Genomic DNA, 24231 nt, shown 5'->3' with positions numbered 1-24231 from the left:
TCACTACTATATGAATAGTTTATTTGTCTAATTATGAGTCATCCAAAAAGACAGTTTTATAAATACTTGCTGCTGCTAAGTTGCTTCAGTCGTGTCCGACTCTGTGCGACCCCATAGACGGCAGCCCACCAGGCTCCCCCGTCCCTGGGATTCTCCAAGCAAGAACACTGGAGTGGGTTGCCATTTCCTTCTCCAGTGCATGAAAGTGAAAAGTGAAAGTGAAGGCACTCAGTCGTGTCCGACTCCTAGCAACCCCATGGACTGCAGCCTACCAGGCTCCCCCGTCCATTGGATTTTCCAGGCAAGAGTACTAGAGTGGGGTGCCATTGCCTTCTCCCTATAAATACTTACCAAAAACAAACAAAAAAAAGAATTACTTTCAAATTTGAGCACTTGACTCCAGTTAGCTAATGTGACAAGAAGACAGAGAATCCTACCAATTTCACACAATACTGCCAGAGGCCCTCTTTGCAAGGATATTAATATGTTCAAGAGCACTCTTGCAAGGATCTGATGCACTCAGTGTCAACTGGTTAAACTTTAGAAATCAATGACCTTTACATAGCTTTGCTTATTTTTTGTGCCAACTTCTTGAGCATTACATTGAATTCAAGTCCATTTGACAGACTTAAGATAAATCCTAAGAATACAATTTTCAAGTTTATAAAAATTTACCAGATCATTAAAATTGCTCAGCTCTGCTCGTACTTACCTCAAGTTGATCTGGTTAGCAGAGGATCAATAGTCAGACAATTTAGCAGATTACAGTCTATTTTATGGCAGTCCTTTTTTCCCTTACCTAATTTAAGACTATGCCCACAGCCTCGGCTGAATTAACCTGGTCAGAAGCATTCCCCTCTCACTTACTTGGTGAAAATGTTTTTGTAAAGGATATGAACAAGTGGAGTTTTTAATATATCTTTCTCGTATTAAACACAATCAATGGCTGCAGCAATCCAGAAAGATTCTTAAAACCCTGGTACACATTCATATTTTGAAGTCAGGAAAGATAATGAACCTTAAGTCTCTACAACTCAGCTAAATTAAACAAATTTCCTGACTGCAGCTTTTGCCCCAGTCTCCCAAATATAGCTCAGAGTTCTGAAAGCTTACAAGTCAAAGAGCAAACAAAAAGGAAAAAGATGCTGAGCCTAGGGTCCTCCAAAGAATACACTGATCAAAGGCCAAATCGTTGTAGCTGTGGCAAACAAAAAGCAGTGGGGGAAAGTAGCAAGGTCTTCTCAGGGTACAAAAAACAAAAACCTAAGTTTGAAAAGGACCCTGAAAACTCTTAAAAATGTACTGACACTGTAGTTTGAAAAGTGTGGAGACATTTCCATGTGTTTTTTTGACTGTATTCAATCACAGACAGCTGCTACAACTCATTGTATTTAAGTGTCCAAAGTATGATAAACCAATTTAGATCACAGCTTCTAGAATTAACCATGCCAATGTAAAAGCCAACGGAATAAAACTGTTGCAGGACACTGCTTCACTCTGCTTATAAGGGGAAACAGGTAGCAAAAAATGAAATTTCTGATCTTATGACAAAACAAGTTGGAGCTTAGAACTGTAAAAAAATAACAACTGTATATATATAGTATATGAACTTGGGCAAACTCCAGGAGAAGGTAAGGGACAAGGAGGCCTGGCGTGCTACAGTCTACAGGGTCACAAAGAGTTAGACACAACTTACTGACTGAACATCACTGCTACCACCAACAGAGACTACATACGAAACAGTGCCAAACAGCAATCATACTTTTTACTGTATATCTTCTGGTAGTAAAGTGCAGAGAAAACATGATTTCCGGGAGATTTTGGAGTCTTGGCATCTTCAGGATTCTTGCAGTACACACAAAAAACTTCAGCCAAATACTTATTTGTCAGACAGCTTACACTATATGCTGCAATAACAAACACCTCCCAAATCTTTGTGGCTTACAGCAACAAAGATTTATTTTCTACCCATGTTCCATGTCAGCTGCAGAAGCAGCCCCTTTTCATGGACATGCTAACTTCATGGCAAAGGAAAGACAGCCATGGCAGAACAATGTAATGTTTCTAAAGATTCTGCTTGGAGGTGACGTTCCTCCCTTCTGCTCACATTACCCGGGACACAGGCAATCACTGTGTGGATTGTGACTGTGGCAGCCACTCCAATCACTGAATGCAGAATCATAATTCTGTCACAGGGAGAGGCAGCAGATAACTGGATAAAATAATAACACCACAGTCTGCTAACTGATAACCAATCAGTTAGCTTTGCTTTTGCCTTCTGCACATGAACTACACATACCCTGTTTCCCAGAAGGGATAACCTCAAAGTCCTTTCTGGACATGGCAATCGACTCAATACCAAACCCAGATGTGGCACCTCTTACTCTGTAGACCAATAAACTAAAAAAACAAGTGAGCTGCCCCTCAAATATCCAACATATAAGTGGAGAAGGGGAAAAACACAACTGGATTAAATCTCCAATTTGGAAAGGGGAAGAATGGGAAACACACAGCACGTATCCGTATCAATTCAGAACTTGTGCGGGCCGCTTGCCCTTGAAGTGGGGAGCATACCTTCCTTGGGCCCTGGTTTTACTTTCTTGGGGTACCTTCCTAACTCACTGTTCTTTGAGGCTGCTGGCTCAGCCTGTAAGAGGCTGTTCATTTTCTTTGACCCTCATTAGATCTATAGATAAGGTATTGCAGAATATGACTCACTACTACTTCCTTGGTGATTTGAGCAGCTTTCTCAGGCTACTTTTAATTCACAGAAGGTAGAAGGCACACAAGTTATGAACAATCACAAATCTATTTTAGTGGAACCTACTAGCTCATTTGGCAGTACAACACTCTTGAAATTTTATTTACTTATTAATAATTGCAGTCATCTTGTTATGCCAGTACCCATATTTACAAATATTTTCAGGATACGCCTCTTACTCTAGACTTAATTACAAGTTCCTTGAAGTGAGCAAGTTTCTATGGTATAACCACATACTTGGTATTGTTTTGCCTTCTGAGACATTTCAATCAAATGAAAATATTTACTGGGTACCTACTTTAATTGAATCTAAGGTTTTTTACAAAAATATGCTGGCTTTAATCCTCATGTTATCTTTGACAGATAGCTGAAATAGACTTCTATCCATTCATATAATTTTTAGTTATGTATATTACCAAAAATGAGAAAATGAGAAAAAGTTTCACAGTTTGACTGTTATTCTTGAAATTTCTAGATTCTCTCCATTCCCTTTACCCTCTGATTATAAACAGGTCAATTTGTTCCTGAGCTTATCTTTATTTTGTAATCAAATGAAACCAAGAGAAACCAAAGAATATTGATCATATTCTGTTCCCAAACTCTTTGCTGGTACACTCGTCTGGTATAGTATCTGATTTCCAGTTATCTCAAGAGACAACTTCATCAAAAGTTTTATCATGGGAATCAACTTTTGCTTAGCCCCAAAGTCAGTGTCATATAATCTAGCTATTTTTGTACGTGTGTTTATCACTTCAGTATCTCATAGAGTTTTATCAATTTCTGTATCAGTTACCTTATACTCAGCTATGATATGATAACAAAATAACTGCCAAATTTCAGTTTCTTACAACTAAGGTTTAATCCTCCCTCAGTTATTGTTGGCTAGGGATCAGTTGCTCTGCTTCATGACATTTTTATCATAGAACAAAGTTAGAAATGAAGCAGCTACTCTTTATGACATTCTATGCACACAGCAGAGGAAAAAGAGCGATGAAGAACCACAAAATGGCTCTTAAAGCTTATTCTGAAAAGTAATACAGGAAACATTTTCATTTCAGTAGCCAAAGCAAGTCACATGGCCAAGCCTGACACAGGGAAGGGAACTGAATAACTGGAAATAATATAATCTACTAAAATAATGAATCACAACAGATTGAATGCAGCAGAATGTAGAAGAATTCAGCTGTATTCCATTAAGCCAGAAAGTAAAGGGATTTGCAAAAATGTAAAATAGTGCTACTCAAAAGAGTAAATTTTTGCATAGAAAATAGTAATTTTTCATAAAAGTGTTATTTATATTAACATATTAGATCTATTATTGCTCTTTGAAATAAAATAATACTTAAAAGATGTCTAAGACCATTTCTAGACTTCCCTGGTGGCTTAGAGGGTAAAGCATCTGCCTGCAATGCAGGAGACCTGGGTTCAATCAATGGGTCGGGAAGATCCCCTGGAGAAGGAAATGGCAACCCACTCCAGTATTCTTGCCTGGAGAATCCCATGGACAGAGGAGCCTGGTAGGCTATAGTCTGAGCGACTTACTCAAGACCATTTCTAATATGGCATATATCATACAGATATAACACAAATAAGCAAAAGTTATTTAGGGTCCCTGATACTTTTTAGGCATACAAATAGATCCTGAAACCAAAAAGTTTGAAAATTGCCACTATAAAGCACAAATAATAATAATGATTCAAGGATTTTGAGGATTAAAATAAATGCTATTTGTCATGAGCAGTGCCTGACAAAATACACACTGAATAAACATTAGATATTCTTGTTACTACTGATAACAAAGGGATGAAAAGTGAACAAAAACAAGAAAAGACTTTTACTTATTCAACTCCTAAAAATCACAGAATGTTTTTTTAATAGGAAGACAGATTCTCGATAGCTCAACTGCCATATTTGTGGTTCCCTGATGAAGCAATGCATAATTGTAGCTAAAAAAAATCATCAAACATCATGGAAATCTTTAAGTAAGAAAGAGCAAGTCCCTTTTCCTTCACTGCAGGGATTACTGATTTCAAACCTTTTACTTACCTTTTTTTTTTTTTTTTAAATTTTATTTTATTTTTAAACTTTACATAATTGTATTAGTTTTGCCAAATATCAAAATGAATCCGCCACAGGTATACATGTGTTCCCCATCCTGAACCCTCCTCCCTCCTCCCTCCCCATACCATCCCTCTGGGTCGTCCCAGTGCACCAGCCCCAAGCATCCAGTATTGTGCATCGAACCTGGACTGGCAACTCGTTTCATACATGATATTTTACATGTTTCAATGCCATTCTCCTAAATCTTCCCACCCTCTCCCTCTCTCACAGAGTCCATAAGACTGTTCTATACATCAGTGTCTCTTTTGCTGTCTCGTACACAGGGTTATTGTTACCATCTTTCTAAATTGCATATATATGCGTTAGTATACTGTATTGGTGTTTTTCTTTCTGGCTTACCTTTAGAAGTTTTTTCCTAACCAAAATACCCTGCGAATACACACACATTTTGGAAAAATGAGATCAAACTTAAAAAAAAAAAAAAAACAACCTTAATGTGTATCTTGGACAAATTTCGACATATGAATGTGTTAAAATTTAAGTCCCTGCTGATTATTTCCATAGCATTGTAAAAACTGAATAACTGAAAAAGCTTTAAAAAAATTTTTAGAGATATACTGTTGCCTTTTGAAGAGGTGTCTTTAAAGTAATATATAAGAATGAGATTGCTAAATAAAAAAATAGAATTTCATTAGATGAAGTCAACTGACTTCATAATATGATAAGTCAAATTATATTCTAACCTATGGTATATCCGGCCCTATTTTGGTCACAACCTTCCCAAGACTGAGTTCTTTTCAACCTTTCCTTATATGATAGATGAAAAATCTCACTGTTTTTACGTGTGTTTCTATAATTAAGAGTGCAAATAAGTTTACTTATTGTACTTTGTGTATTTTTTGTCATTTGAACATTTTCCTTCTAATTTTTCATTACACTGTCACTATAAAAGACTCAAAATAATTAAGAATTTAATAGAGCAAAATGTGTAAGTCCTTCTTCACATATACTCACTAACAGCACGGAATACATTCTTCCAGTCTGGCTTTTATACATTTTCATACATTTGCACAAGCACATATATCTTTTCTTAAAACATAAAGTCATAATGTATCTATTGCTCGGCAATTTAAATTTTCAAATAGCAACTTATCGCATCATTGCTTTATATTAAAAGATTAAATATTAGTCTAATTGTTTACTACAGTACTCACTAGAATTTACTTTACAAGCCCCCTATTAATGAACAATTGGGTTCTTTTTAATTTTTCATACAACACTGTTATGATGAATATTTATATATATATATTGATCTTCATTTATGAGTATAACATGGAATTGCTGACTCTGAGTATGTACTTAAAAGTTTTGCTAGATACTGTTACATTGTGCTCCAAAAGAGCTTATCATCAAAAATATATGCAAGAGCTGGTTTTCTTGTATTTTATCAATCTTTATCATTTAAGCTAATCTGATAGGAAAAATATTTATTACTATGATTTTAAACTCCATTTTTCTGAAGTAAGGACTGAATCTCTTTTCATTTATTACCAGTCATTTAGTAAAATATTCATTCACATACTTTTCCCATTTTTCTATTAAGCTTATTCTTAATAATTTGTAAGATTTAATTATTAATCTTTGTTATAAATATTTCCTCAGTCTTTATCTAGAATTATCTTTATTATGCAGTATCTTATATCATACACAAATTTCAATTTTATGAGGCACTTTAAAATAATTTTGGTTCCCATTCTAGGTCATTGTTCTCTTTTCTATTAGTACACATTACTGTTTTAGTTATTACTGCTTTACACTCTAGTAATTTCAAATCCCAAACCTTTCTGTCCAGAAACATTGTATTCCTGTTATTAGTCTGGTTTTCTAGTGATCCCCTCATTAAACTTTCAAAGTTTCCTCCTATAAGTCTAACATACTTTTTGTCATGTATATTTATAAGTTTTATTATTTTTCTGGCAGTTGTGAATGCAAACCAATTTCATTACATTTCGTAATATGTTATAGGCACACAAAAGCTGAAGAATATGATTTATAATACTGCAGTCAGTCATTTTTATTAAACTCTCGTCAATTCTAGTCAGTCCACAATTGTTATCTTAAGACTGTTTTACATAATCACACTGTTTGCATACTGAAGCTTTCTCACTTGGTTTCCAACAGTCCTACTGCTTATTATTTTTCTTGTCTTACTGCATTGGTTTGGATCCCCTGAAAACACTGAACGGCAGTGGTGACAATAGTCTTTTTATTTCTTTGGTCTGGCATAACGAGATTGATTCTAGTGTTTCACCATTAAACATGATGTTTTTTCCAAGTCTCTGATAGACAGCAGCTATTAAATTGACAAAAGTTTCAGTCTAATATTAGTTTGTTCAGCTTCTATTAGGAATGGCTATATATTCAATGTTAAATTGTTAATTTCATGTTAAAATATTATTCCTTTCATTACTATATGAATATACGGTTTTTCCCTTTTAATCTGCCTGGTAGTGCAATTTTTTATACTACACTATATACCTATTTTTTCTAGTTTTGAGGTTGTCTAACGTAACTTCTATGGTATATAATGCTTTGTAGGACATTTGGTATTGTCTAAAGTGTCGAAAACACATTTGGTTGATGCCCAAAAGTCTCTGAAATTTGGTCCTATCCAAAATGCCCATGGGCATGAAAAGTGATTTTGAATAGGACCAAATATTAAAACCTTTTGGCATGAACCTAACTTCTTATGAACATTTCAGAAAGGAAAAAATGTCTGCTAACCATATAATGTTAATAATGCTATATATGCGGTTTGTCTTGGTGGTGGTGTTGAGTCACTAAGTTGTGTTTGATTCTTTGTGATCCCATGAACTGCAGCACACCAGGATTCCCTGTCCTTCACTATCTCCAGGAGCTTGCTCAAACTCATGTCCATTGAGTCGGGGATGCCATCCAACCATCTCATCTTCTGCAGTCCCTTCTCCTCCTGCCCTCAATTTTTCCCACCATCAGGATCTTTTCCAGTGAGTTGGCTCTTCACATCAGGTGGTCAAAGTATTGGACCCCCAGCTTCAGCATCAGTCCTTCCAATGAATATTCAGGGTTGATTTCCTTTAGGATGGACTAGTTTGATTTCCTTGTTGTCTAAGGGACTCAAGAGTCTTCTCCAGCACCCCAGTTCAAACACATCAATTCTTCGGTGCTCAGCCTTCTTTATAGTCCAACTCTCACATCCATACATGGCTACTGGAAAAACCATAGCTTTGACTATATGGACCTTTGTTGGCAAAGTTATGTCTCTGTTTTTTAATAGGCTGTCTAAATTTGTCATAGCTTTTTTTCCAAGGAGCAATTTCATGGCTGCAGTCACTATTCATAGTGATTTTGAAGCCCAAGAAAATCAAGTCTGCCACCATTTCCATTGTTTCTCCATCTATTTGCCATGAAGTAATGGGATTGGATGACATATCTGTGATTTTGAGTTTTAAGCCAGCTTTTTCAGTCTCCTTTCATCAAGAGGCTCATTCCTCTTTGCTTTTTGCCATTAGGGTGATACCATCTGCATATCTGAGGTTGTTGATATTTCTCCTAGCACTCTTGATTGCTGATTGTGATTCATCCAGCCCAGCATTTTGCATGATGTATTCTGCACAGAAGTTAAATAAGCAGGGTGACAATATATAGCCTTGATGTACCGTTTTTGCAATTTTGAACCATTTTTTTGTTCCACATCCAGTTGTAACCATTGCCTCTTGACCTGCATATAGGTTTCTCAGGAGGAGGTAAGGTGTTCTGGTATTCCCATCTCTTGAAGAATTTTCGACAGTTTGTTGTGATCCACACAGTCAAAGGCTTTGGTGCAGTCAATGAACTAGATGTTTTTCTGGAATTCTCTTGCTTTTTATATGGTCCAATGGATGTTGGCAACTTGATATCTGGTTCTTTTGCCTTTTCTAAATCCAGCTTGTACATCTGGAAGTTTTCAGTTCACATACTGTTGAAGCCTAGCTTGCAGGATTTTTGAGTATTACCTTGCTAGCACGTGAAATAAACATGATTGTACAGTACCTTGAACATTCTTTGGCATTGCCTTTCTTTGGGATTGGAAAGAAAACTGAACTTTTCAATGTCCATAGGAATGGACATTGCTGAGTTTTCCATAGTTGCTGGCATATTTATTGCAGCACTTTAAAAGCATCATCTTTTAGGACTGTAAATAGTTTAGCTTGAGTTCTATCACCTCCAATAGCTTTGTTTGTAGTAGTGATGCTTCCTAAGTCTCACTCGACTTCACATTCCAGGATGTCTGGCTCTAGGTGAGTGCCCACACCATAGTGGTTACCCAGGTCTTTAAGACCTTTACTGTACATTTCTTCTGTGTATTCTTGCCACCTCTTCTTAATCTCTTCTGCTCCTAGCCTAGACTATTTCTCACACTTATTTTGCATTTTTCTATTTTGCCTAATTTGTTTTTTCTTGTAAACAACACAAAGCCAAATTCTGACATAAAGTAAATTTGACAATCTCTAAGTTGAAAAGGAAATTGTACTAGTTTCACAGTTACTGTGATCTTTAATGTATTTGGACTTATTATTATTATCTTATTTTTCCTTTTCAATTCAGTAATGAAGGTTTTTAATATTTTATTTGGGCTTCTCAGGTGGCGCTAGTGGTAAAGAACCTCCCTGCTAATGCAGAAGACGTAAGAGACGTGGGTTCAACCCCTGGGTCAGGAAGAGCCCCTGGAGGAGGGCATGGTAATCCACCCTGGCATTCTTGCCTGGAGAATCCCATGGACAGAGGAACCTGGCAAGCTACTGTCCATAGGCCGCAAAGAGTCAGACATGACTGAAGTGACTTAATACACACACACACACATATACATAGTTGATTTATAATGTATTATTAGTTTCTGGTATACAGCAAAGTGATTCAGTTGTATATATACATATGTTTATTCTTTTTAGATTCTTTTCTCATACAGGTAGGTTATCAGAGTACATACGGTAGAGTTTCTTGTGCTATACAGAAGGTCCTTGCTGGTTACCTATATTATATACAGTAGCATGCATGTGTTCACCCCAAGTTCCTGATTTATTCCTCCCCCAAAGTTTCTCCTTTGGTAGTCCTAAGTTTGTTTTTGATATCTACAAGTCAGCTTCTGCTTTGGAAATAAGTTCTTCTGTATCTTTTCTTTAAATTAGATTCCACGTACAAGCTGTATCATATGATACTTGTCCTTCTCTGACAACTTACTTCACATGGTATGATAATCACTGCTGCTGCTGCTAAGTCATTTCAGTCGTGTCCGACTCTGTGCGACCCCATAGACGGCAGCCCACCAGGCTCCGCTGTCCCTGGGATTCTCCAGGCAAGAACACAGGAGTGGGTTGCCATTTCCTTCTCCAATGCATGAAAGTGAAAAGTGAAAGTGAAGTCGCTCAGTTGTGTCCGACTCCTAGCGACCCTATGGACTGCAGCCTTCCAGGCTCCTCCATCCATGGGATTTTCCAGGTAAGAGTACTGGAGTGGGATGCCATTGCCTTCTAGGTCCATCCATTTGTGCTGAGAGGAATGTCCGTTTTTAAAGGATTTTAGAAGAATTTCAGGAACTTGCACATAGAAAATAACTTCCCCTTAAAGATGACCCATCAAGTAACTGCCAAGGAAGGATGACCAAGGACAGGTATCACTGTATTTTCAGACAAAGAAACTAAGGCAAACCAAGGTGGGTTAAGAGAGATCTTGTCCAAGGTCATATAAATTAACATTAACAGCAGACAGAGAAAACTAATTCAAGATTCCCTCCTCTGGGTCTGATACTTGAGACAGTATTTCCTCTCTCTCAAGCATTTCTGAAAGATAATTATCAGAACAACAAGGATAAACTCTCAAAAGTATGTTCTTACGCTGAGCATGCAAAATGAGTAGCTATGCATGCAAGTGTAAATTACACAACTGGAGGCTGAAAAAATACTGTTTACCTCATTTGTTAATTAAAAAGACACAGCAACATTTTAGAAGTCTAACTGTGGAAAATCTTATTATTACTGATTTGTGGGTGTCTCGTGAAGAGTTAGGAGGTACCCACAAATCATCCCCAGGTTGCTCAGTGGTAAAGAATCCGCCTGCCAATTCAGGGGACTCAAGAGAGGTGGGTTTGATCCCTGAGTCAACAAAAATCCCGTGGAGTAGGAAAAGGCAACCCACTCCAGTATTCTCCCTGGAAAATTCCATGGGCTGAGGAGTCCATGGCGCCACAAAGAGTCAGACCCGACTGAGCACACACACGATACAATACATGTGAAAAGAGGTAAGCTACCTTGGTCATCAAAATTTCAATGAGAAAATCGTTGCAAATTTCAATAATTTTCCCCTGATCATTCACCATCTAATAAATCTAATCCAGGACATCATCTCCCCTCCCCACCACACACACAGTCAGTCACTGACACACCCTTTAGCTTTGTTGCTATTGTGGTGATAAAACATCTTTGAGAACTAAGAAAAATTGGGGATTTCAAAGTGTAAAAGAACAAGATAGTCTCTGCTTTTTTTCTTTACAGTTCTTTCCATATCCATATTTCATATCATTCAATCCCTCTTTGACATACAGTCATTCTTATCAGGGAATTTTTTAAATGAAAAGAAGTATTTACATTTATGAAAAGACAGACAACTCTGGCACTTTCTCAGAAATACCTAGCTCCTTCCTCTCTCATTGTTCACTAATAACGCACTACAGTGAATCTCAGACACAGCTATTTTTGCTAATACATTTTACTGAAATAAAGTTCCACGGAGAAGTTATCTAGCATGCTGGGAACATGAACATAAGTGTGGAGTGATCGCTGTGAAAAATTAGAACAAGGGGTAGTTTTATAAAGTCATACTAATTTTATTTTATCGAATACAAAGTTGGTCAATATGACTAAGTTTTTAAATTATGACTTCAGAAAGACATCTCTATATTAGACAAGACAAAAATAGGGCAATTATGAAAGTGATATTGACGATTCAGGACTCTGAACTACCTGAGTTCAATTATTAGTGGTAAGTGGTAAGGTGATTATGAACGGTAGGATCAACTGAATCTACACTGAGAGGTTACTGTATAATATTTAGAAAGTAATGGCACCTCAGAATAAACAAAAATGAAAAAAATACCCTCAATTAAATACTTACAATATAATCCTATAACAAAGATTACAACTCCACAAGTGGAAAAAGTGTGTACCTGTAGTCAGACAAACATGAATTTAATTCAAAGTACTACTTCTAAATGGCCTGGACATTGAAGTAAGTATGGTATTGACATATGATAGTTACTGTATATATAGAACCACTGTATTATATGGCATGTATGAACAATAACACTTGGTATAAGTTGTTTGTTACATTTTAAAAACAGAAAATAAAAAGAAATTTGAACACCGAGAACACCTGTACAGAATGGTTTTGACTAGAAGTATTGTATTTTGGGGGCTTCCCCAGTAGTTCAGTTCGTAAAGAATCTGCCTGCAATGCAGGAGGCCCTGGTTCGATTCCTGGGTCAGGAAGATCCCCTGGAGAAGGTATAGGCTACCTACTCCACTATTCTTTGGGTTCCCTGGTGGCTCAGACCATAAGGAATCCACCTGCAATGTGGGAGACCTGCATTTGATCCCTAGGTTGAGAAGATCTCCTGGAGGAGGGCATGACAACCCACTTTGGGATTCTTGCCTGGAGAATCCCCATGGACAGAAGAGCCTGGTGGGCTACAGTCCATGGGAGTCACAAAGAGTCGGACATGACTTGGCCACTAAGAATAGCATGCTGCTGCTGCTGCTGCTGCTGCTAAGTCACTTCAGTAGTGTCTGGCTCTGTGCGACCCCACAGACAGCTGCCCACCAGGCTCCCCCATCCCTAAGATTGTCCAGGCAAGAACACTGGGGTGGATTGCCATTTCCTTCTCCAATGCATGAAAGTGAGAAGTGAAAGTGAAGTTGCTCAGTCGTGTCCGACTCTTAGCAACCCCATGGATTGCAGCTTACCAGGCTCCTCTGTCCATGGGTTTTTCCAGGCAAGAGTACTGGAGTGGAGTGCCACTGCCTTCTCCTGGCATACTGCATTTTTACCTTATGATACTCCAAAATCTTAGTCAAAGAATTGTACAATACTGGGGGAGACATAATGACCAAAATACTGCTGGCCACTTTCCTATTGAAATGTGAAACATATTTAAAAATAATGTTTCATTAATAAAAATATTTTAATATGAATTAATTATCATAAAATAATCTTGATATAGAGAATAATAAATAATAATAAAATAGTAAAATAAAATAAAATAATAAAATAGATTCTAAACATGACCTTCCACCAACCCAGGATTATAAACATTTCATGATTTCATGACGGGGAAAAAAAAAACTTCTAATACAGATAAACAAAAGGGAAAAGTCACAGACTATACAGAGTACAGTTAAACTAGAGAGTAATTTAATTCTAGTTTTTTATTACACATTGTATTTTATAACACATTAGTATCAATGAATAATGAATAATGTCCCTATAATTATATTAATAAAAATGAGGTCATATTGTTACAGTTTTTTGTTTGTATTTTGGGTGTTTTTTTGGTCATGCTATAAGGCTAATAAAATCTTAGTTCCCTGAATAGAGATTGAAACTGGGCCCCGGCAAGGACAGTGCCAAGTACTAACAACCAGACTGCAGGGATGTCCTTTCTTTTTTGGTTATAGTCTTCTTTATCTAAGAATAAAAGAGTAATCTGGAGTTAAAATCAAAAACATCATTGAACTTCACCTTCTCTCCAACCAGTTTGAAAAGTAATCTCAATTTTCAAATTAAGAGACAAATAACATATTTTTAAATAAGTAAATATCATTTACATTAATTTAGTGAATCACTGATATCACATTATATGAATATATAATAATTTATTTAGCTAGTACATCTGTTACTAGATTTTTAATTTATTTCCAACTTTTTACTATACAAAGTGAGTGAAGTCACTCAGTCGTGTCCAACTCTTTGCAACCCCAGGGACTATAAACCACCAGGCTCCTCTGTCCATGGGATTTTTCAGGCAAGAATACTGGAGAGGGTTGCCCTTTCCTTCTCTAGGAGATCTTCCCAACCCAGGTCTCCTGCATTGTAGGCAGACACTTTACCGTCTGAGCCACCAGGGAAGTAATGCAATGGTGAACATATTTATATCTTATTTTAAAATACATCCATGGTGATTTCATTAACTTTCTTTTTGTTGTCGTTCAGTCACTAAGTCGTTTTTCACTCTTTGTGACTCCATGGACTACAACTTGCAGGTTCCTCTGTCCTCCACTATCTCCCTGAGTTTGCTCAAATTCAGGTCCATTGAGTCATTTATGCTATCTAACCATCTCATCATCTGCTGCCCTCTTCTCCTTTTGTCATCAAACTTTCCCAGCATCAGGGTCTTTTCCAATGAGTCAGCTCATCTTATCAGATGGCCAAAGTATTGGAGCTTCAGCTTCAGCATCAGTCCTTGCAATGAATATTTATTCTTGATTTCTTTCCCCTTGCAGTCCAAGGGACTCTCAAGAGTCTTCTCCAGCACCACAATTCGAAAACATCAATTCTTTGGCACTCAGCCTTCTTTAGAGTCCAATTCTCACATTTATATATAATTTGTTGGAAAAACCTTACCTCTGTCAGCAAAATGATATCTCTGCTTTTTAATATTCTGTCTAGGTTTGTCATAGCTTTTCTTCCAAGGAGCAAGCGTCTTTTAATTTCATGGCTGCTGTCATCATCCACAGTGATTCTGGAGCCCAAGAAAATAAAATCTGCTATTGCTTCCACTTTTTTCCCTTCTATTTGCTATGAAGTGATGGGATCGGATACCATGATCTTAGTTTTTTGAATGTTGAGTTTTAAGCCAGCATTTTAACTCTCCTCTCTCACCTTTATCAAGAGGCTCCTTAGTTCCTCCTCAATTTCGGCCATTAGAGTGGTATCATCTATACATCTCAGTTCAGTTCAGTTCAGTCCAGCCGCTCAGTCATGTCCGACTCTTTGCAACCCCATGAATTGCAGCACGCCAGGCCTCCCTGTCCATCACCAACTCCCTGAGTTCACTCAAACTCACGTCCATCGAGTCGGTGATGCCATCCAGCCATCTCATCCTCTGTCATCCCCTTCTCCTCCTGCCCCCAGTCCCTCCCAGCATCAGAGTCTTATACATCTCAGGTTGTTAATATTTCTCCCAGCAATCTCAATTCCAGCTGGTGATTCATCCAGCCTGGCATTTTGCATGATGTACTCTGTATATAAATTAAATAAGCAGGCTGACAATATATAGCCTTGTCATACTACTTTCCCAATTTTGAAACCAATCCATTGTTGCATGTCCAGTTCAAACTGTTGCTTTTTGACCTGCATACAGGGTTCTCAGGAAGCAAGTAAGGTGGTCTGGTATACCCATCTCTTTAAGAATTTTCCATAGTTCTTTGTAATCCACACAGTCAAAGGCTTTTGCATAGTCAATGAAGCAAAAGTAGATGTTTTCTTGGAATTCCCTTGCTTTTACCATTATTCAGAAAATGTTGGCAATTTGATCTTTGGTTCCTCTGCCTTTTATATAATACAGCTATACAATACAGCTTATACATCCAGAAGTTCTCAGTTCATGTACTTCTGAAGTCTAGCTTGAAGGATTTTCAGCATAACTTTGCTAGCATGTGAAATCAGTGTAACTGTATGCTAGTTTGGACTTTATTTGGTATTGCTCTTCTTTGGGATTGGAATGAAAACTGACTTTTTCCAGTCCTGTGGCCACCACAGAATTTTCCAAATTTGCTGGCATACTGAATGCAGCACTTTAACAGCATCATCTTTTAGGATTTTAAATTGCTCAGCTGGAATTCCATCACTGCAGGTAGCTTTGTTCATAGTAACGCTTCCTAAGGCCCAGTTGACTTCACACTCCAGGATGTCTGATTCTAGGTGAGTGACCACACCATCGTGGTTATCCCAGTCATTAAGACCTTTTTTATATAGCTCTTTTGTGTATTCTTGCCATCTCTTCTTAATCTCTTCTGTTTCTGTTAGGTCCTTACCATTTCAGTCCTTTATTATGCCCATTCTTGCCTGAAAAGCTTCCTTGATATCTCCAATTTCCTTGAAGAAATCTCTAGTCTTTCCCATTATATTGTTTTCCTCTATTCCTTTGCATTGTTCCTTTAAGAAGGCCTTCTTATCTCTCCTTGTTATTCTCTTGAACTCTGCATTCAGTTGGGTATATCTTTCCCTTTCTCTCTTGCCTTTTGCTTCTCTTCTTTCCTTAGGTATTTTCAAAGCCTCCTTGGACAACCACTTTGCCTTCTTGCATCTCTTTTTCTGTGGGACAGCTTTGGTCACTGCCTCCTTTACAATGTTATGAACCTCCATCCATAGTTTCTCAGGCACTCTGCCTACCAAATCTAATCCCTTGAACCTATTAATCACCTCCATTGTACAATCATTAGGGATTTGATTTAGGTGATACCTGAATGGTTAGTGGTTTTCCCTACTTTCTTCAATTTAAGCCTGAATTTTGCAACAAGAAGCTCATGATGTGAACAACAGTCAGCTGAAGTTCTTGTTTTTGCTGACTGTATAGAGCCTTTCCAGGGCTTCCCACATGTCACTAGCGGTAAAGAACATGCCTGTCAATACAGGAGATGAAAGAGACTAGGGTTCAATCCTCGGGTCTGAAAGATTCCCTTAAGGAGGGCATGGCAACCCACTCCAGTATTCTTGCCTGGGAATTCCAGAGACAGAGGAGCCTGACAGGTTACAGTCCATAGGGTAGCACAGAGTCTGACACGACTAAAGCAACTTAGCACGCACATAAGCATGCATAGAGCTTCTCCAGATTTGGCTGCAAAGAAAAGAATCAATCTAATTTCAATATTGACCATCTGGTGATGTCCAGGTGTAGAGTCATTTTTTGGGCTGTTGAACAACACTGTTTGCTATGACCAATGTGTTCTTTTGACAACATTCTGCTAATCTTTGCCCCACTTCATTTTGCATGCCAAGGCCAAACTGGCCTGTTATTCCAGGTATCTCTTGAGTTCCTATTTGCATTCCAACCCCCTATGATAAAAAGGACATCTTTTTGGTGTTAGTTCTACAAGGTGTTGTAGGTTTTTATAGAACAGGTCAACATTAGCTTTTTAAGTGTCAGTGGTGGGAGCATAGACTTGGATTACTGAGATGTTGACTGGTTTGCCTTGAAAATGAACTAAGATCATTCTGTAATTTTTGAAGTTGCACCCAAATACTGCATTTCAGACTCTTTAGTTGACTGAGGGCTTCTCCATTTCTTCTAAAGCATTCTTGCCCACAGTTGTAGATATAATGGTCATGTGAATTAAATTTGCCCATTCTTGTCCATTTGATTAATAATTCACTGATTCCTAAGATGTCAGTGTTCAATCTTGCCATCTCCTGTTTGACCATGTGCCATTTACCTTGATTAAGGGACCTAACATTCCAGGTTCCTATGCAATATTTTTCCTTACAGAATCAGACTTTACTTTCACCACCAGATACAACCACACCTGAATGTCATTTCTGCTTTGTCCCAGCCACCTCATTCTTTCTGGAGCTATTAGTAATTGCCCTCAGCTCTTCCCCAGGGATTTCCTGGTGGCTTAGATAGTAAAGAATCCACCTGCAATGCACAAGATCTGGGTTCAATCCCTGGTTGGGAAGAAACCCTAGAGAAGGGAATGGCTACCCACTCTGGTATTCTTGCCTGGAGAATTCCATGGTCAGAGGAGCCTGCTGGGCTACAGTTCATGAGATCACAAAGAGTCAGACACGACTGAGCAACTAACACTTTCCTTCACTTTTCTTTCTTCCCCAGTAGCATACTGGAGACCTTCCAACACCTTCCAGTGTCATCTTTTTGCCTTTACATACTGTTCATAGGGTTTTCCAGGCAAGAATACTGGAGTGGATTGCTATTTCCTCCTCCAGTGGACCACGATTTGTCAGAACTCTTCACTATGACCCATCCATCTTAGGTGGTCCTGCATGGCATGGTTCATAGCTTCACTGAGTTACACAAATCACTTCATCACATCAAGGCTATAAGTCATGAAGGAAATTTCATTAAGTTCAGTTCAGTTCAGTTCAGTCGCTCAGTCGTGTCTGACTCTTTGCGACCCCATGAATTGCAGCACGCCAGGCCTCCCTGTCCATCACCAACTCCCGGAGTTCACTCAGACTCACGTCCATCGAGTCAGTGATGCCATCCAGCCATCTCATCCTCTGTCGTCCCCTTCTCCTCTTGCCCCCAATCTCTCCCAGCATCAGATTCTTTTCCAATGAGTCAACTCTTCGCATGAGGTGGCCAAAGTACTGGAGTTTCAGCTTTAGCATCATTCCTTCCAAAGAAATCCCAGGGCTGATCTTCAGAATGGACTGGTTGGATCTCCTTGCAGTCCAAGGGACTCTCAAGAGTCTTCTCCAACACCACAGTTCAAAAGCATCAATTCTTCGGTGCTCAGCCTTCTTCACGGTCCAACTCTCACATCCATACATGACTACTGGAAAAATCAAAGCCTTGACTAGACGGACCTTAGCTGGCAAAGTAATGTCTCTGCTTTTGAATATGCTATCTAGGTTGGTCATAACTTTCTTCCAAGGAGTAAGTGTCTTTTAATTTCATGGCTGCAATCACCATCTGCAGTGATTTTGGAGCCCCCAAAAATAAAGCCTTACACTGTTTCCACTGTTTCCCCATCTATTTCCCATGAACTGATGGGACCAGATGCCATGATCTTCGTTTTCTGAATGTTGAGTTTTAAGCCAACTTTTTCACTCTCCACTTTCACTTTCATCAAGAGGCACTGTTTCCACTGTTTCCCCATCTATTTCCCATGAAGTGATGGGACCAGATGCCATGATCTTCGTTTTCTGAATGTTGAGTTTTAAGCCAACTTTTTCACTCTCCACTTTCACTTTCATCAAGAGGCTTTTTAGTTTGTCTTCACTTTCTGCCATAAGGGTGGTGTCATCTGCATATCTGAGGTTATTGAGATTTCTCCTGGCAATCTTGATTCCAGCTTGTGTTTCTTCCAGCCCAGTGTTTCTCATGATGTACTCTGCATATAAGTTAAATAAGCAGGGTGACAATATACAGCCTTGACGTACTCCTTTTCCTATTTGGAACCAGTCTGTTGTTCCATGTCCAGTTCTAACTGTTGCTTTCTGACCTGTATACAAATTTCTCAAGAGGCAGGTCAGGTGCTCTGGTATTCCCATCTCTTTCAGAATTTTCCACAGTTTATTGTGATCCACACAGTCAAAGGCTTTGGCATAGTCAAGAAAGCAGAAATAGATGTTTTTCTGGAATTCTCTTGCTTTTTCGATGATCTAGCAGATGTTGGCAATTTGATCTCTGGTTCCTCTGCCTTTTCTAAAACCAGCTTGAACATTAAGTTAGATTAAGTATATTAAGTTAGATTTCTATAAATGGGATTTCAGCATAATAGGTACACAAACTTTAAAACATTTATGAGAGACACTGAAAAATTAAGTACTAAGAAGACTATACCAATTTAAACACCTACCACCAAAGTATCAGAATACGTAGTTCCTGAAATACTAATCACAAATACTGAAGGCTGTCATTGCTTATTTATGTTTGGCAAATTTATAGGCAAAAATACCCCACAATGTTTATATATATATATATATATATATATATACACACACACATACATACCTGTATGTCATTATTAGAATTACATGCTTTATTCATGTTATTATTAGTCTTTGATTTTTCTCCTCTTCTGATTGCCTTAATACAACTTTTGCAAATTTTTCTTCAAGTTGTATCTTCCTCTGATTAAAATTGAAAGAATGTGTTATATTGTTATACATTATAGATATTAACCTTTGGGAATATTTACTTTAAATGTTTTTACTGATAATCTTACATTCTATTTTCTAACTAATACCTTTTAGGAACATTATAGATAATTTTCTGTAGTCAAATTATTAACCTTTTCCTTAATGATTTCAGTCTTTGGTGTCATCCTTATGATAGTAAGTCACTTTCAGATTATAGAAATATTTGCTAATATTTTTATTGGTTTTCCCATAGTTTCTTTCTTTTTAAAAATATGAACATGCCTTTGATCTAAAATTCATTTTGATATATGAGGTATAGACTTAATATTCTTTTTACCCAACGAGCAGACAGCATTGGTAACAGCAATTGCTAAGTGCCATTTTTATCACATAGTAAGAAAGTGAAGTCGCTCAGTCATGTCCAACTCTTTGCGACCCCATGGACTGCAGCCTATCAGGCTCCTCCATCCATGGGATTCTCCAGGCAAGAGTGCTGGAGTGGATGGCCATTTCCCTCTCCAGGGGATCTTCCCGACCCAGGAATCGAACCCGGGTCTCCCGCATTGCAGGCAGACTATTTACTGTCTGAGCCTCCAGGGAAGCCCATATATTCTTTGAAATATTTATAGATATTTTCTTTAATTGTTCCTTTATTCTATCAGTCCAGTCCTGTATAGGAGGGATATTAATTATTTTCATTGATAATAACATTTCTATACTCGAAGGGACTACACTCATTAATTTTCTTTTCCATATTTTTTTTTGCCAAGTATTGTCCATTTTTGTCTCTGAATGAACTGTAGAATTATTTTGTTAAGATAACCCACCACCAAATTTACTTCGGATTCACTGCAGTTAGATTAATTTTGGAAAAACTACTATTCTCATCCTTGTTGTTCTGTCACTCAGTCGTGTCCACTCTTTGCGACCCCATGGACTGCAGCATGCCATGTTTCCCTGTCCTTCACCATCTGCAAGAGTTTGCTTAAACTCATGTCCATTGAGTCAGTGATGCCATGCAGCCATCTCGTCCTCTGTCGTCCCCTTCTCCTCCTGCCTTCAATCTTTCCCAGCATCAGGGTCTTTTCAATGAGTTGGCTCTTCGCATAGGTGGCCAAAGTACTGGAGCTTCAGCTTCAGCATCAGTCCTTCCAATGAATATTCAGCATTTATTTCCTTTAGGATTGACAGGTTTGATTTCCTCGCAGTCCAAGGGACTCTCAGAAGTCTTTTCCAACACCACAGTTTGAAAGCATCACTTCTTCAGCACTCAGCCTTCTTTATGGTCCAACTCTCATATCCACACATGACTACTGGAAAAACCATGGCTTTGACTATATGGACCTTTTGTTGGCAAAATGATGTCTCTGCTTTTTAATATGCTGTCTAGGTTCATCATAGCTTTTCTTCCATGGAGCAAGTGTCTTTTAATTTCATGGCTACAGTCACTGTCTGCAGTGATTTTGGAGCCCAAGAAAATAAAGTGTCTCACTGTTTCCATTGCTTCCCCATCTATTTGCCATGAAGTGATGAGACCAGATGCCACGATCCTTGTTTTCTCATCCTAGAACCCTGCACATATCTGATCATAATAAAGTATCTTTTAAATTATTCTGTGACATGTTTTCCACACTGATGCTATATATGACTTGTTAAAATATACTCACAGAGACCTTATATAATATGCATCAATGGCAAATAGGATACTTTTAGGACAATATTTTCCATGAAGGTTTTGCAAAGGTAAGAGAAGATGACCTGTTTTCTAAGTGTACTCTGTAATCAAAAGTTTTATTGGTCCTAATTATTTTTCAGTTGATTTTCTAGAGTTTTCAACCACACAATACTAACATAAGGATAATGATAAGATACATGGATCATTGTAATATTTGTAATTTACTTCTCTTTTACCTTATTTTATAGAACATCTAAAGTAATGGTGAGATGTCTTCACTATTCTTCAGATTTTGATGCAAATAAATATTCCTAGTGTTCTACTGTTAAATCTTTGGTGGCTGCTGAATTTCATATAGATGCTCTTTATCATGCTATTGAAATATAATATTTCTTGTATTTAAACCTTTTTAAAAAATTTGAAAAGCAGGCTGGATGTTATACAATATCTTTTTAGAATTACATAAAGATGATCATATACTTTATCTCCTTCACCTAGTATTATGATAAATTATATTATTAGATTTTTAAATATCAAACTATCTCTGCATTTCTAGAGTATATCCTACATACTAATGCTAAATTATTTTCTTGAAACATTTTGGAATAGATTTGCTAAAGTTTTTTATTTATAATTGTGAGATTAATTTATAGTTTTGTCTTTTGGGCTACTTTCTCTGACTTTGGTATCAAGATAAAATAGATAAAATGGCCTAGTTTTTTATAGGTTAGTGCTTCCACCAAAAATTAGGAAAGGTAATTTAAAAAATTGGAGAAAACCAGAAGGCAAGGAAGTAATGAAAACGTAAGGGAATAAAATTGCAAAGAGGGCAGACCTGTTAAAGGTGAGCTGAGGATCTCAAGTTGTCCCTGGAGGCATTTGACAAACCTAGGAGCAGTAACAGACTGAGAATCTGGGTTAGGTCCAGGCAGAAAGTAACTGCCCTGGTGGAAAAAAAAAAAGAATCACTGAATTTTTGTTGCTTCCATGGGGCTGAAGTGCCAAAATTAGAGATCTCAGGGCCAGTTTTCTCCTCAAGACATTTTCTGAATTCTAAAGCTATACAGCCGAGGAAAATAACAGTCTAAGCCAAAACCTTTCAAAAGCAAAGTAAGCTTTCCTGCAGTTTCACAATGTTTCAGAAAAAACAACTCACTAGTGGGAGTGTTCATAAGAATCACAGGTGGCAACTTGAAAGCTCTTGAGGGATTAATGAATTGATATCGACAATCTCCAATCACAGTTTTTACTGTTAGCAATTGCTGATCTGGGTAAGACACCTACTCAAGATATTAGCCAAATTTTAAGACTGTAAAAAGCAGGAAGCTGAAGAGCTAAGTTTATATGAAAAGTGGAAATTTCCACAGTCCTCTTGGTACTGAAGAGACAATAATGTGCCAGGCTCTCATTAAAAGCTCTGAAGAACCACATCCTAGCAACAAATGTAAACCAAAGGTACAATACAACTGCAACCCAAGCTCAACCCAGATCAGTTCATAATTGGATTAAGGTGATGAGGTTCAAACCACAAACCACCCACTCATTTTAACTACTTAGTATGGGAAAGGACGAAACAATTCTGGTGGCAGAAGATATTATCTGGAACATCTATTAAAACATATTTTATAAACAATGTCAAAAGAGACACTGATGTATAGAACAGTCTTATGGACTCTGTGAGAGAGGGAGAGGGTGGGAAGATTTGGGAGAATGGCATTGAAACATGTAAAATATCATGTATGAAACGAGTTGCCAGTCCAGGTTCGATGCACAATACTGGATGCTTGGGGCTGGTGCACTGGGATGACCCAGAGGGATGGAATGGGGAGGGAGGAGGGAGGAGGGTTCAGGATGGGGAACACATGTATACCTGTGGCGGATTCATTTTGATATTTGGCAAAACTAATACAATTATGTAAAGTTTAAAAATAAAATAAAATTTAAAAAAAAAAAAAGAAAAAACAAAAAACAAAAAAAAACAATGTCTACCATATACCAAAAAGTGATAGGAAGAGATAGGACCATACGACTGAGAACAGCAACAACAACAATAAAACTCAGAAACAAATCTAACCAATATGTAGGTGAATTATATGTAGGCATTAATAAACATGTTTAAAACAACTGCAGAGGAGTAGGATCAAGATAGTGGATTAAGAGGACATGGAGCTCATATCCCCCCATGAACATACCAAAAATACATCAACAAGTCTAAAAATTCTCACTGAAAACAAACTGGAAACTGACAGAAGACATCTAGTATGAAAAAGGTTGGAAGAAAAATACACAAGTAATCAGGAAGGATGTGTTCCTGGGAGGTGACTCAGAGTAAAAGGGAGAATATACGGGTGGACACCTGCCCAGGGGAGTGAGCAGTGAGAGCCATAAATTAGATGCCCAAGTCTGGGGTCCTATGCAGGAGAGATAAGCTTTCTTGGCTGGTTTGAGGGCCACTGGCACTACTAGGAGGGCAGTGGGAAGTCTGCACTCCATTCATGAGGAACACATTCATACCCCAAGACAGGGTGGAAAGGGGTATGCTCGAGAGGCTGCCAGGTTTCCCACAACCACCTCAGTGTGTGACTCAGCCCAAGCTGAGCCAGTGCACCATGGCTATTCACATCTCAGCAGGGTATTACATCTGGGGTGGTCATGACCAGGGAGAAAACTCGATCTTGGGAGGCAGAAGCAATCTGGTCTTTTGGGGGAGCCTGAGGGGTGGGGGGATGGGGTCATTGTTGATGCTTACTCAAGCAGAACATCACAAGCAACCCAGATCTCTGATGGTAGCACTCAAGCATAGTTCACCTCCTGACACACACTGAGAGTCAACATAGGC

At 38.0% G+C, this 24231-nt stretch overlaps 1 protein-coding gene across 5 annotated transcripts in view; it reads right to left on the bottom strand.

Annotated features, from left to right (window-relative positions):
- EXOC6B (exocyst complex component 6B) overlaps positions 1-24231 on the bottom strand; it is a 721589-nt gene that overhangs the window by 228793 nt on the left and 468565 nt on the right. Inside the window, exons 19-20 of one of the 5 annotated variants that reach the window (XM_055539673.1) lie at positions 19590-19708; positions 13426-13579 (exon numbers count right to left, since the gene is read on the bottom strand). The exons of 3 other annotated variants lie outside the window; for them this stretch is intronic. In XM_055539673.1, coding sequence (XP_055395648.1) covers positions 19622-19708 — 87 coding nt within the window. In that variant the 3' untranslated portion in view covers positions 13426-13579; positions 19590-19621. Of the gene's footprint in view, positions 1-13425; positions 13580-19589; positions 19709-22123; positions 22337-24231 lie in introns of those variants that run through there. One more of the 5 variants, XM_055539671.1, reaches the window with a different exon arrangement.

Source organism: Bubalus kerabau, chromosome 11, assembly GCF_029407905.1.
Source record: "Bubalus kerabau isolate K-KA32 ecotype Philippines breed swamp buffalo chromosome 11, PCC_UOA_SB_1v2, whole genome shotgun sequence".
Lineage (NCBI taxonomy): Eukaryota > Metazoa > Chordata > Mammalia > Artiodactyla > Bovidae > Bubalus > Bubalus kerabau.
Note: the sequence above shows the minus strand (reverse complement) of the source record. Positions and strands in the feature narration are given on the sequence as shown.